This window comes from Monocercomonoides exilis (genome assembly GCF_001643675.1).
Source record: "Monocercomonoides exilis strain PA203 chromosome Unknown scaffold10-1930038, whole genome shotgun sequence".
NCBI lineage: Eukaryota > Preaxostyla > Oxymonadida > Polymastigidae > Monocercomonoides > Monocercomonoides exilis.
In genome coordinates, this window is record NW_027150555.1 from 1218907 (window position 1) to 1231504 (window position 12598).

Consider the following 12598-nt stretch of genomic DNA (forward strand, 5'->3'; position numbering starts at 1 on the left):
TAAAAGTTATTTTCAAGACTTCTTTTTCTTTTCTTTTTGAGGCCATCTCTTTTTTAGACCATCTATTCATCCATTATGTGAGGGGTGAGATGATTGGCAAAGTGGTGCTTGAGGAAATGATATGATTAATAAACAAAAAAAGAAAGAAAAAGCGAAAAAAGTAATTATAAATATTAAAATATTCATCTAAGTATAACAAAAAAAGAATGGATAAGAGAGTGAAAGGAGGAGAAGATATTAGACCTACAGCTTTTCTTCCTCTTTTCCATCTGCTGTATGTTGAGCGTATGGTTCGAGTTCCAAAATGGGGCATAATGGTTCGTGAATTTCTTCAATTTGTGGTTTGAAGTCAAGGAGTTTCGCCAAAACAATCTTAAATATATTTTTGACGTTTATAGAAATTCTGGCACTCGCAAAGATAAGTGGGCATTTCATTGCTTTTGCATAAGCACGTGCTTTATTTACTGTTGAAGCTTGAGTTTCTGGTGGCAAGGCAATAAATAAATCAAATTTCGTTCCAACCAAAAATGGTGCAGCTTTCTGAAAGAAAATATAACATTCACAATCAAGGAGAAAAAAGCGTTCAAACCTTATTGAATTTTCGAGCTTGTCTGTACCATTCTTTAACTCCAACAAGAGTTGACTCTCGAGTTAGATCAAACATAAACAAGATAGCTGATGCATCGTTACAAACAAGAGGCAGCATATTAACAAATTCTTTTGCTCCTAAACAACGAATTTTGCTAAAACAACGAATAAAAAATGTCCAATAAGTGCAAGCCTCCCAAATCCCAAATGTTAAATACAACTTCTTGTCCTCTGATTTTTTGTTTTTTTTCCATGAAATTCACACCTAATTACGGAAAAAATAACTTGAATTGACGAACTTAACAGAATTCTCAAACCAAGCGTCAAAATATAATCTTCATCGAATTCATTTTGTACGTATTTGACCATCAAAGATGTTTTTCCAATTTGCTGGTCACCGACCATGCCAATTTTAAATGAAAGAGCTTCACTCTCGGACATTCCAATAGTATTAGATCTTTAACCCACAAGACATAAAATTATGATCTTTGTGACTTTGATTAACAATAAGATGAAACAAAATTCATTTCGTATAAACATCCTTTCATGTAATACATATTCATTAAAGGATGTGCGCGTAGAAAAACTTTATTTTTCAAGTTATTTACTTTTATGTGTGGCAATAACAAAATGAGATTCTTCTTCTCTATCAAGAATATTTTTTTATCAAATATAAAAAAATAATTAATAAATAAATGCTAACGAAAAGTTAATTGAAATTTATGACTATTTAAAAACGATGCAACTCTGATCACAAAGGTCGTTTGGAGCATCTGAAGGCTTCATTTAGGCACACTTATCTTCAAATGAATCTGCAAAGGCTCACGTTTTCATTATTAAACAAAGTGAAGATGAAATTCCATATTTCTTTAAAGAGTTTCATTTGACTTTATTCTCTTTTTTCTTTTGTTTTGGTAGTATTTCGTGTAAAAATGCCCTTGCAAGAGGCAAAGAGGCAGCAATGCTATTTTCAATTTGAGGTGATGGTTGAGTAGAACTTGAAGAAGAGGAAGAGGAGGAGGAGGAGGAGGAAGAAGAAGATGATGATGTTGACGATGCCTCAGAAAAGAAAATGTGATTGAAAACGTCTCGTGCTTTGTTGATAATGACATCACGAGCATTTGTAGCTGGAGACAATTCTCCTTCTGAAGTGGATGTAGAATCATTGGAAGAAGGTGAAGTGGAAGAGGAAGAGGAAGAGGAAGAGGAAGATTTTGTGTTTGTCGCTTGAAGATTTGAAAGAACTACTTTTGGCAAAAGAAGAAGTGTCACATCAGCTGTGAATTCAGCACATCTTTGAACGATCCTTTCCTCTCGCTGCTCTTCTTCGTCCTTTTTCATTCTCAACAGCTCGGCCTTCCAAAGCTTCCTCCTCGGCATTGTTCCACCAAATCCCGCGCCTCGTGTGCTTTGCTCGTAGTTGTCGCTGAGCTCATCGTCATAATCGTCGTCCAAATCCCCCAAATCATCCTCTTCTCCGCTTTCTCTACTCCACTCATCGTCTTCTCTGCTCTCTTCGTCGTGATAATCGGAGTCGATGTCAGACAGCCTTCCTCGGCAGCGCTGCTGCAGCCTCGTTTTGGGCCCGCTTCTTTGCGGCGTGCTGCTCCTGCCTCTGCTCAAAGGGCGCGGTGGAAGGCTGCATCTGCGTGTGGATGAAGTCGATGAAAGATTCTGAGTGGATGCTTCTGAAGGATACTCTCCTGTTTGCCGCCTCCCTCTTTCAAGCAACCGCCTTCGCTCCATTCGCTGCTCTCTTTCGAGCCTTTCGCGCTCTTTTTCTTTCTGAATGACAATAAGCTCTGTTTCTTTTAACCTCATAGCAGCACATTTGCGGCAAAACACCAGAGTGAATAAAGTCTCACTTTTATTTTGAGAGCATGGTGAAATGGTTCCAAGTATTACGATGTTTGATGAGGGAGTTAATAACGGCTGAAGCAAGCGAGTAAGTCTTGAGTTGCGAAACGGAATGAAAGGCAAAGAATTGCGACGCGCTGAAGACGAAAAAGAAGATGATGTGGAAGAAAAGCTTGACGATGCTAATGACTGAACCACCAAGCACAGTGAGGATAAAGAACGATTAATTGATTTTGCTTCGTCTAACCTTTTCCCGACAGAACCTGTCTTCTTTATTCTTTCGGACCCAGCAAGATCAACAAAAGCCAAGCAACTTGTTTGAATTTTTGATGTTGGAACAGGACTTGACGAACTCGATGCAAAAGGTATGTTATCATCATCTTCACCAACAGTTTTGGATTCGATTGTGAAGGTTAATATTGTGTGAGATCGCGATGACGTAGAATTCATCATGGTTGGAGCAATTGCACGACGTGTCAGTCCAATGTTAATTACAGAAATGGCTTCTTCTTCGCTTGTTACTTCAACTTCTCTTTGACCATCAACAGTTGGTCTTGGATGGAATATTGTAGCAGAGCGAATAAGAACAACTCCACCACTTGGATCCAATAAATCAAATACATCATCTCTGTACATTTGAAGAAAAGATATTCTAATGTTCCATGCTTTGTTCAGTGGCGATGAATTGATAAAAGAAAAAATCTGTTTGATGGAAAATGGAATAATACCCAAGCTTGACGTTGATAATTTTCCTATTGTTCCCATAGTATACGTTTTTCCTGTTCCAGTTTGTCCATAAGTTATAATTGTTCCATTTTGACCATTCATTACAGATTTTACGAGTTCATAAGCAGATCCAGCATAAACTTGCTTTTGGTCTGCTTCCATCGGATAGACTTTATTAAAATGAAATACCCTTTGCAAGTCAAAGCTCGTTTGTATGGATATAGTGGGATTTTTTGAATCAGAATCAGAATGAATAATCAAATCTTCAGAAGCATTCTTAAACTCGTCTTCAAACGGTGGCCGGATGCGAATTTGCACAGATATAGATCCTTCTCCGTGCATATCCACTTGTATTTTATTTTCAGCTGCTTTAAGTTCTTTTTCAAAAATTTTAAACAAAAATTTTGACCCATAATAAATAATATTGTCTCATTTTTCAAAAAGTGATTTTTACCAAAAAATCATATTAAATGAATAATTATAAAAGAAAGTTATCGAATTTACAATCAAAATTTTAATAGTTTTAAAATGGACAAGTTTTTGTTCAAAATTAAAACCGATTTTTCAGTTATCATTTCTTTTTTCATTTTCGTATCGGTAAAAAATCTGTATAGTCAATATCTTTTTGTATGTGAACTATTTATATAATTCTTCATTTTTTCATGATAAATTGAGTATTATAAAATGGTTTTTATTCCGATGAAATCATGGAATATTTACATTTTGAAAATAAAAATAATTATATTGCTTGCATAATTGTTAATTGATTCATTAAAAAACTTACGTTTTTAATAGTTTTCGATGAATTAAATGATGAGTAATTGAAATGCTTAGTGCAAAAGATAATAAAAACGGTTTTTATGTGATAAATGAAGAAATTTTTGTTCCCCTGTCTTTAAAATCAACTATTTTGCTTTATTTTTGTTGAAAGAAAGAAGTGGTTGCTGAATATAAAAGGTGTTGAAAAAAGAAATATTTGAATTACAAGAATTACAAGAAAACCTTCAAATAAAAACACACATAAATACTCGAAATAAAACCTGCCAGTTGGGAAAATGAACAAAAAAACTGAATGAAGGAAAAATATCAAGCATTTTGATTTGTAATGGAGTTATAACAAGACAAAAAGAAGAGAGAGAAATAAATATCAAAAACATCCAACAAAAGAATTGAAAAAAATTTCATTTGTCTCTCAAAACTTAATAAATTTTTGAAAAATAAAGAATATCTATTTTGAAAAAACAATGATATAGCTTCAAAAACAATTATTCATGCAATGTCATAAACAAAATAAATAGGACGAAAGTCAAAATAAATGAAAACTTCAAAGCGTATGGCTGATCCTTTTTGAAATCAAACTTTCATTCGAGTTTTCAACCAAAAAATTTTTGTCTCAATGAGAATAAGGAAAAAAAAAAGAGCAAAACACAAGTTAAAACTTTCAATCAAGATATACATACAAAGATAAATAATCTTTATTTTCCCATTGAGGAAAATTTTATCATCAAAACTCGAACAAAAGTTTGATTTCAAAAAGGATCAGCCATATTCCAAAAAAATGAACATCTAATCGAATTTGAACAAAAACATCATTCATTTCAATATTTTGAGAAAAAAACATTTTTGCCATTCCAAATAATTCGTGATTTAAAAACCACTTTTCTGTTCTTTTTTCCTCCTTCAATCTCGTTTTAAAAATCATTTCTTCTTATTTCGAAGGTGTTGCTTTTCGTAATTGCTGTTTGTCCAATATCCAACCTGTTTTCATCGCAACAACCATTCATATTTCTTTCTTTTCTTCACACACCCAATTAATCAAATATTTGTTCCTTGAATGATTTTCAGTGTCACACATCTTATCATATTTCCATTCATTCATTCATTTTTCTCCTCAACAAGCAATATTTCTTTTGATATCGCTCCGCTTTCCCTTCTCCTTCCACTTCCATAATTAACCCTGATCGGCACAACCCCCACTGCATCCGTTTCTGTCATCACCCATCCGCCTTTTCCATACATCCCAAACAGTTCCTTCTTCACATCCAGAAGCGTTGGCCTGCTTCCCACTTTCTGCGACAAGCAACTCAATACCAGATTGTGAAGTCTCGATTCACTCACACTCTCCAAGCTTGGCCTTTCACCATTGGATATCTTCTGCCCAGCAACCTCTGCTTCATACTCTCCAAATGGGATCTGAAGTGTCAAGCACTCCCACAACATCATCCCAATCGAGAATGAAACAGATTCCTTTGTTGCACTCATCTTCTTGTTGATCAGCAGTTCTGGTGCCTTCCACCTCAAACACTCTTTCTTGAAGGCATCCTCATCCTCAAAAGCCGATGAAGGCAGAGAGTCATCATCATCATCATTATCACTGGCAGATGTCACAATAGTTGATGAAGAGATGGATGATGAGTCTGAACTGTCATCTGATAATAAGTCAGAATGCATCACAATGCAGATCACCATGTGCTCAGAGAACAGCACAATATGAGGACTAAGATTTGCTAAAGACTGAAGAGGATTTTCCATTTCATTAAAGGAATGAAGAGCAAGATTAGCAACCCAGAACAGAATCTGAGCAGCTGTCTGCTCCCTCTCCTGCAAACTTCCTATTGCCATCTCCTTTGTCTTATTCCTTCCATGAAGAAGCATGAACAGCGAATCCCTCAAGTCCACAATCAGCTTCTCGTGAGGAGACGAACAGGCCATGGCATCCACCAAGTTCGACATCGACGAGGTGGTCGGACAAGCATCTTCCATGCGAACAAATGTGGATTCCGTGTCTGAAGTATCTGTTGTTGAAGTGGATGAGATAGAAGGTGATGGAGTTCTCTTTCTCGAAATATCTTCTTCTTTCTCATCAGCCTTCTCCAGTGCCCATTCTGGAATCTTGTCTGAATCCTTTCCCAAAATGTATTCTGTTGATCCACTCTCAGATAAAAGGTACTCTTCAGACTCAGAATGCGCCATCTGCTTCCCATTCATTCTCTTCTTTATTCTCTCACAATTCTTCTCCTCAGCCTCTCTTTCTGCTCTCTTCCACTGCTCTTCCGGTGACATTTCCATTGTGACCATCTCAATCAGTTTCGGATCCTTCTTCACTGTATCATTCACAATCTCTTCCAGTTCTTCTGTTCTTCTCTTTTGCTTTCTCCATCGCATCGCCAATATTATTGATATAATCAGAATAATTAACAGAACAACTGCCATAACTATCACAATCCACATCCATAACGATTTCCCTTCTTTTCCTCCTTCAACAATCCTTTCATCCCCATTTGTCTTTGTTTCACTTGCATTCTTCAGAATAAATGACTGAGTTGACGAAGGAGATTCTGCATTCCCAAACAAAATATTAACGCTCACCTCAACATCATTTCCACAACTGCTGATGAGATCCTTTGCCACACTTCCTTCTGCTTCTCTTTCTGATAAAAATCCATCTGAATCAAAATCATGCTTTTCAATATCTTTCTCTTCACCTTTCCTCTTCACAACTGAGAATGACAGATTACATGGGATAAGAAGCATTCCTTTGAATATCAGCTTCATTCTATCAGCTTCTTCCTTTGCTTCCACACTTTCCAGAACTGGAATGAAGAATGATGAATCTCTCTCTGAAACAATCCCTTCAAAACTGCACCCTTCATTTAACATCCAAAGTGAAGTGTTTGGCAAAACTCCATCTCCTCCTTTCAAACTCACCACATTCAATGTTCCAGAATCTGAACAGATGATATTTCTTCTCAATGATGGATATCTTTCAATTGATGGATTGTTGTTTTCAAATCTTCCATCATTAACAGTCAATGCCCCTCCACTTATTGTTATTCCACCATCTGGTGAATTCGATATTGTTGAATCTTTCATCATCACAGAACTCTTCACAACATCCACAAGAGATCCTTCCCATCTGCACATCTCTTCTTCTTCATTAAAATTCTGCTCATTTATTTCTTTTGAACTTCCATCAAAAATGCAACTGTCCATTTTCACATCCAAGCAATTCTCCAATTTCATCAATTTCCCTTTTGCTTTGTTTGAGCCAGCTCCACCAATTGTGCAATTTGCCAATTGCATCTTCTTTTTCGCTGACAGGCAAGATATCAATGATTCTTCATCTCCTTCAACTGTGATATTTTCTGTATTGAAATCCTCAAGTGTAAATTGTCCACATTCATTTATATCTATCAGAGAAATTTCACTTGTTGAATTGCAAATGGTTAATGAATCAATAACTGATGGAAGAGAAGATGAAAGATATATTGCTGTTTCTTGAAGAATGAGATTTGATATCTTGCATTCCATAAGTTGCAATTCTCCGTTTTTCATATTAATAATACAAAATGGAATGTTTGCAAAATCTTCTTTTCCTTCTTCATTAGGTTGTTTTGACGAAAAAGAACAATTCATAATTTCAAGAATTCCTCCTTCCGGTGAAATAAGTGATTCGTGAGAAGAGATGAAATTCGAGTCAAATACAAAGCTGACTCTCAGCAATGAAACTTCTCCTGTTGTTGTTACCAAAGCATCCCTTGTTCTTTCAATCCCTGATTGCACTTCAACTTCACAATATTCTCTCTTCTTCGAACTCAAACTCATTTCCTTCAGATTTATCTCTCCACTTATTACACTCTCTTCAACAATGAGAATTTGACTTATTAGCTCTGAAGTCAAATGTAGAAGGCCATGATCAATCGAATAACATGGAAGTGTATTTGTTCCACATTGTCTGTCATTTGAACCATTTATACTACTAACAATTATTATATCGCTCTGATGGATTGTTACAAATCCAATCAGATCTGTATCATTCGGATAATCGCATTCATCTCTTCCATATATCACATTAATTCGTGAATAATGACCTTCTCGAAGATCAAATTGAAATTGAGTTTCATTGATCTGTGATGAGATGTTGAAGCATTCAATGAAAATATCATTCCCCACTTTTGCTGTATTTGCACTGAACTTCATCCCCACAAATGTGAAATTGAGAAGCCCTGTTTCCTTTGTTGCCAAATACACTCCTCCTCCTCTTCCCGTGATACCGCTGCAGCTACAATGACTGATTGTCGAGTCAATCATCTTCATCGATCCAGATGCACCCAATGTGAAGAATATTGCCCCTCCTTTTTCACTTGTTTCTGTTTTGGCTTCTGTTATGCTGCTCTCATTCACAACTAAATCTATCTTTTTCTCACTTGCTGACTCAAAAATGCTTGCTCCATTGTCACTTCTCTTCACTCCTGAAATTGATGAATTGCTAATTTTGAGATTCATTTCCTTTCCTTCTTCATTTATCTTCAATCCTGGTTCAAATTTCTTGATCGATAAAATACATCCTTTGCTTTCATTTAACGAATCCACCCGAACATTCACAAAATAGCAAGTTATTCCAGAATCATGAATGACAAACATGCTGTTTCCAACATTGCATGATTCAACAGACAAATCATTCACTTCCACATTTCCTCCAATCATATCCACAAATGCACAATCAAATCCATTGTTCACTCCTGCCTCTGAATGGAATGAACATTCAGTAATAGCCAAAGCTCCATTTTTGTTTGAAATGATTGCTTTGGCTGAGTTGTCAAATCCCGATGTTAACTGGAGCTGGATATTCGTCAATTCAAGATGATCATCATTTTCCATGAAATATTCCAGTTGACTTCCAATTGACTTTTCAAAATTCAATATTGCTTTCGAGTTCTCTTTTCCCATCTTTACACTCTTTTTGATCTGATAATTGGAAACATCGAATGAATCTCGAATGAAAGCTGATCCTTCAATTTGAATCGTTTTCGTTTCATCTCCTTCTTTCACATTTTTCATCACTTTCCACATTGATTGACATGGTTCTTCTTCACTTCCACAACGAGCCACATCAAATCCTTCTGATGAGATAAATATCTCAAATGAGCTGTATGGAATAAGGAACATGAACAAATCTTTGTCTGAATGAAAATCATCACTTCCAACAAACAAATTGCTGTCATTTATCATTGATGAGTAATTGAAGTGGAATGAATCATTTGTCACAGAACTATTCAAATCCTTTCCCCAAATGAACACATTTTTTCCATTGGTTGCTTTGTTGTTCTCAAAAGTTACGCCAACATTAAAAATAAATGGATTTTCATTCAAACAATTTTGATAATCCAAATACAAGAATCCTCCTTTTCCATTGCCTGATGAAAGTGAACAAAATGACACATTTGTTGATTTGATCACCAAATCTTCATTCCCTTTCAATGTCACCCTTGCAACACCTCCTTCTTCACTTCTTGAGTTCTCAATATTTGAAAAGTTGCTGTTTTCAAGCAAAACAGAAGAAGCCATCACAAATGGAGATTTGGAAAATGAGGTTCCTTTTAAACTGCATCCCTTCAATGTGCAACTTCCAGTGGTTGTTGTTATCAATGAGTATTGAATGATATCTGATGATGATTGAATTTCAAATAAACAGTTTACGAGTCGAAGAACTCCACTCGATGAAACCAATGAATTAATATTTGGCTCAAATTGACTTGGAATTTGGAGCTTCAAAGACAACAAGCTGAGTGAAACTGTTGATGAAATAACAGATGAAGTTGTTGCAGAATCTCCATTGATTCTCTCTTCAAAATGAACAATCTTGTGTTTAATGGTATCTCCTTCATTCACACACCCTTCAATCGCAAATGCATCTGCGAATGAATAAATATCTTCTATTGTCCCTTCATCTTTCACTTTCACTTTCCTTTCTCCTTCTGTCCCACTTCTGTCAATGTGATTAATCCCACTTTTCATCGATTCGCATGGGAATATTTCACTTCCACACCCCAATGTGTCATGTCCATCTGTCGACACAGTCACCTCCACCCACTTCAGTCCAACAAGAAACACTCGAAGATCCATTTCCCCATAAATCCCATCTTCTCCAACAAATGCATTCCCATCCTCCTTGTAACCTGAGCAATCAAATGCAAAACGCTCTGTATTCACACTGTTGACCAGATTGCTGCTCTTCACAAATATGTTCTTCCCAACTTCTGCCCTGCATTCACAAAATGAAATAGATGATAGCATAAATCCCCCTTCATTCAAGTTGCAATCCAAAAATATTCCACCACCTCTTCCTCCGTTATTCACGTCCTCGCTCACACAACAGCTGGAAAAGGTGGAATCACTCACTGAAAATGTGTTGGCAGGGGCAGATGAGGCGAATGAGATGCACCCGCCATTGGTGGCAGTTTGTTGGCTCAACTGTTCTGAGTTGATGTTGGTCATGGTGCAGTTGGTGAGGGAGATGGAGAGGGCAGGGGAGGTGGCAGAGGAGAGGACACAGCTGGCGGGTGTGGCAGTGGAGGTGATATCGGTGATGTTGGAGGAGTTGAGGGAGAGAGGATTTGTGAGGGAGGTGAGCTGGAAGATGCTTTGGCTGTTGAGAGTGAGTTGGGTGATTGCCGTGTGGTTGAGGGTGAGGGAGCCAGCAGTGAGGAAGAAGAGGGGAGTTTTTATAGTTATGGAGGTTGTTCCGGTGATGGTGGTTGTGTTGAGGTTGAGGGAAGGGGAATTATCGGAGAGGTGGAAGAGGATGGGGGTGATGGGGTTTGTGGAGTTGTGAGCGATGGCGAGGGCAGAGACCGTGAGGGAGCCCTGTGTTTGTTGGAAGAGGGTAGAAGAGGCAGATGGATCAGGTGAAGAAGAAGAGGAAGATGAAGGCTGAGGAATGCCATATGAAGAGATAATTGTGGTATCTGAGCCATTTCCGGTGATTTTGGTGTCAACTGCGCTGAAAGTGAGTGTTTGAGAAGGAATAAATATTGAGTTGAGGAGAGTGAGGGAGGTGTTTTGGAGGTGGGAAATGAAGCCGTTGAGGGCATACTCAATGGTGGCACATGGTGTGTGCTGAGGTCTACCACAGATTTCCATATCAATTCCGCTATTGGACACGATTTTGTTCTGGGCTATGAGAGGGAGCCAGCTGTTATACTCTGTGTTATCAGCTGTTTCACAATTCCACACTCTTTTTGTTGAGGTTGTTGAACAACAATTTTCGAATGGTGATTGAGTGATACTTGTTCCATTGAAGAATGCATCATTTCCTCTTCCATTTATTGCGGAGTTTCCATCAAAAAAACAAAATATGATGAATTTCACTTCATTCATCCAATCATACGTTCTGGTGCAACACAGAGCAGCGCCACCGTAGGTAGTTGGATTTTCTACTTTATTTCCGATGAACTGGCACTCTTGGAGCAAGCACTGTTTTGGTTTTTCTGGTGGATGCCAATTAAACGTGACTGCTCCTGCCGTATCTCCACCAGTATTTGCAACACAGATGCAATTTTTAAACAAGAATTTTGCATCTGATGGCATGTTATCGAGACCAAAATACCAACCAGTCCCATAAGCGTTTGTTATTTCACAGCTTTCCACTCTATTATCTGAGAATGTCCAAACAGCATTTGATTGTGGATGCCATATTGCGGCTGCTCCTCCACCAGATGCAGAGCAGTTTGTAATATTGGATTTTGTGATTTCCATTTTCAACAAACTTGCACAATACAAAGCTCCACCATTTCCATTGCTTGAACAATTATTGAATGAACAAGAAGTGATTGTGAGATTTGCATTTGTGCTAATAACTTTAAGTGCACCACCATAATCATTCCCACCATTTGAATCATTCCATTCGCACCACTCAAAGCGATGGCTGTTCTCATCAAACGAAGTCAGTCTTCCAGGTTTCGCTCTTTGGGTTTCGGATCCGACATGCACGACAGCAGTATTTGATGAAGAGCGTGTTTGGTGGAAGAAAGAAGTGTTGAAGGTAGAGAGAGAAGTGGATGGACTGTTGAGGTTGGGGAGAATGGCGCCATCGATGGGGTTGTGAGTGTGTTTGAAGACGGTTGAGCGGATGGAGAAGGAGGAGTGAAGGGAGAAGGAGGGGATTTTATTGACGTTGGTGGAAGAACAGGAAGAGGTGGATGATGTGAATGAATTGAGTGAGCGTGAAGGAAGGGATGGAGAAGATTGAAGTGATTGAGGAGAGGAGATGTTGGAGAAGAGGGTGTTTGAGAGATGGAGATTAAGGTGGATTTGGAGGTGGGGATGGGATTGGTGATGGTTATGGAGACGGGAAGAAGAAGGAGAAAAAAGGAAGGGCTGGATGAGGGAGATGAACGAGGAGAAAGAGGAGTGGGAGATGGAGAAGGAGGTGGGGATTGGGGAGTGGGCATCTGGAAGGAGATTGTTTGGGGCGGAGAAAAGGGGGAAGGAGAGGATGTCTGGCTGGTGGATGGTGAGGGAGAAGTTGGTGAGGGCGAGTGAGGCATGGGCAGAGAGGAAAAGTGGAGATTTTGTTGCTGGGTTGACTTGGCAAATGGAGGAGCAGATGGTGGCAGCTGAGTGGTGTTGGGCAGTGATGAGTGGA

General features: G+C 38.1%; 4 protein-coding genes across 4 annotated transcripts; 1 reads left to right on the forward strand and 3 right to left on the reverse strand.

Annotated features, from left to right (window-relative positions):
- Window positions 1–9: 9 nt before the first annotated feature.
- On the reverse strand, window positions 10–1047 carry MONOS_9968 (Spg1, Ras superfamily GTPase). The gene is made up of 4 exons (XM_067880514.1): window positions 906–1047; window positions 782–853; window positions 590–726; window positions 10–540 (listed from the first exon to the last, which is right to left on the reverse strand). The coding sequence occupies exons 1-4, from the start codon at window positions 1027–1029 to the stop codon at window positions 244–246; spliced, it is 630 nt and encodes a 209-aa protein (XP_067732060.1). The 5' UTR covers window positions 1030–1047; the 3' UTR covers window positions 10–243.
- Window positions 1048–1224: 177 nt separating this feature from the next.
- On the reverse strand, window positions 1225–3513 carry MONOS_9969 (kinesin 19; the record flags this gene model as incomplete). Its single annotated transcript, XM_067880515.1, has 1 exon — window positions 1225–3513. The coding sequence occupies one exon, from the start codon at window positions 3511–3513 to the stop codon at window positions 1468–1470; it is 2046 nt and encodes a 681-aa protein (XP_067732061.1). The 3' UTR covers window positions 1225–1467.
- Window positions 3514–5046: 1533 nt separating this feature from the next.
- Window positions 5047–11709, reverse strand: MONOS_9970 (uncharacterized protein; the record flags this gene model as incomplete). Its single annotated transcript, XM_067880517.1, has 1 exon — window positions 5047–11709. The coding sequence occupies one exon, from the start codon at window positions 11707–11709 to the stop codon at window positions 5047–5049; it is 6663 nt and encodes a 2220-aa protein (XP_067732062.1).
- A 537-nt stretch (window positions 11710–12246) lies between these two features.
- MONOS_9971 (uncharacterized protein) lies at window positions 12247–12495 on the forward strand (the record flags this gene model as incomplete). The annotated part of the gene is made up of 1 exon (XM_067880518.1): window positions 12247–12495. The coding sequence occupies one exon, from the start codon at window positions 12247–12249 to the stop codon at window positions 12493–12495; it is 249 nt and encodes an 82-aa protein (XP_067732063.1).
- Between the last annotated feature and the right edge of the window lie 103 nt (window positions 12496–12598).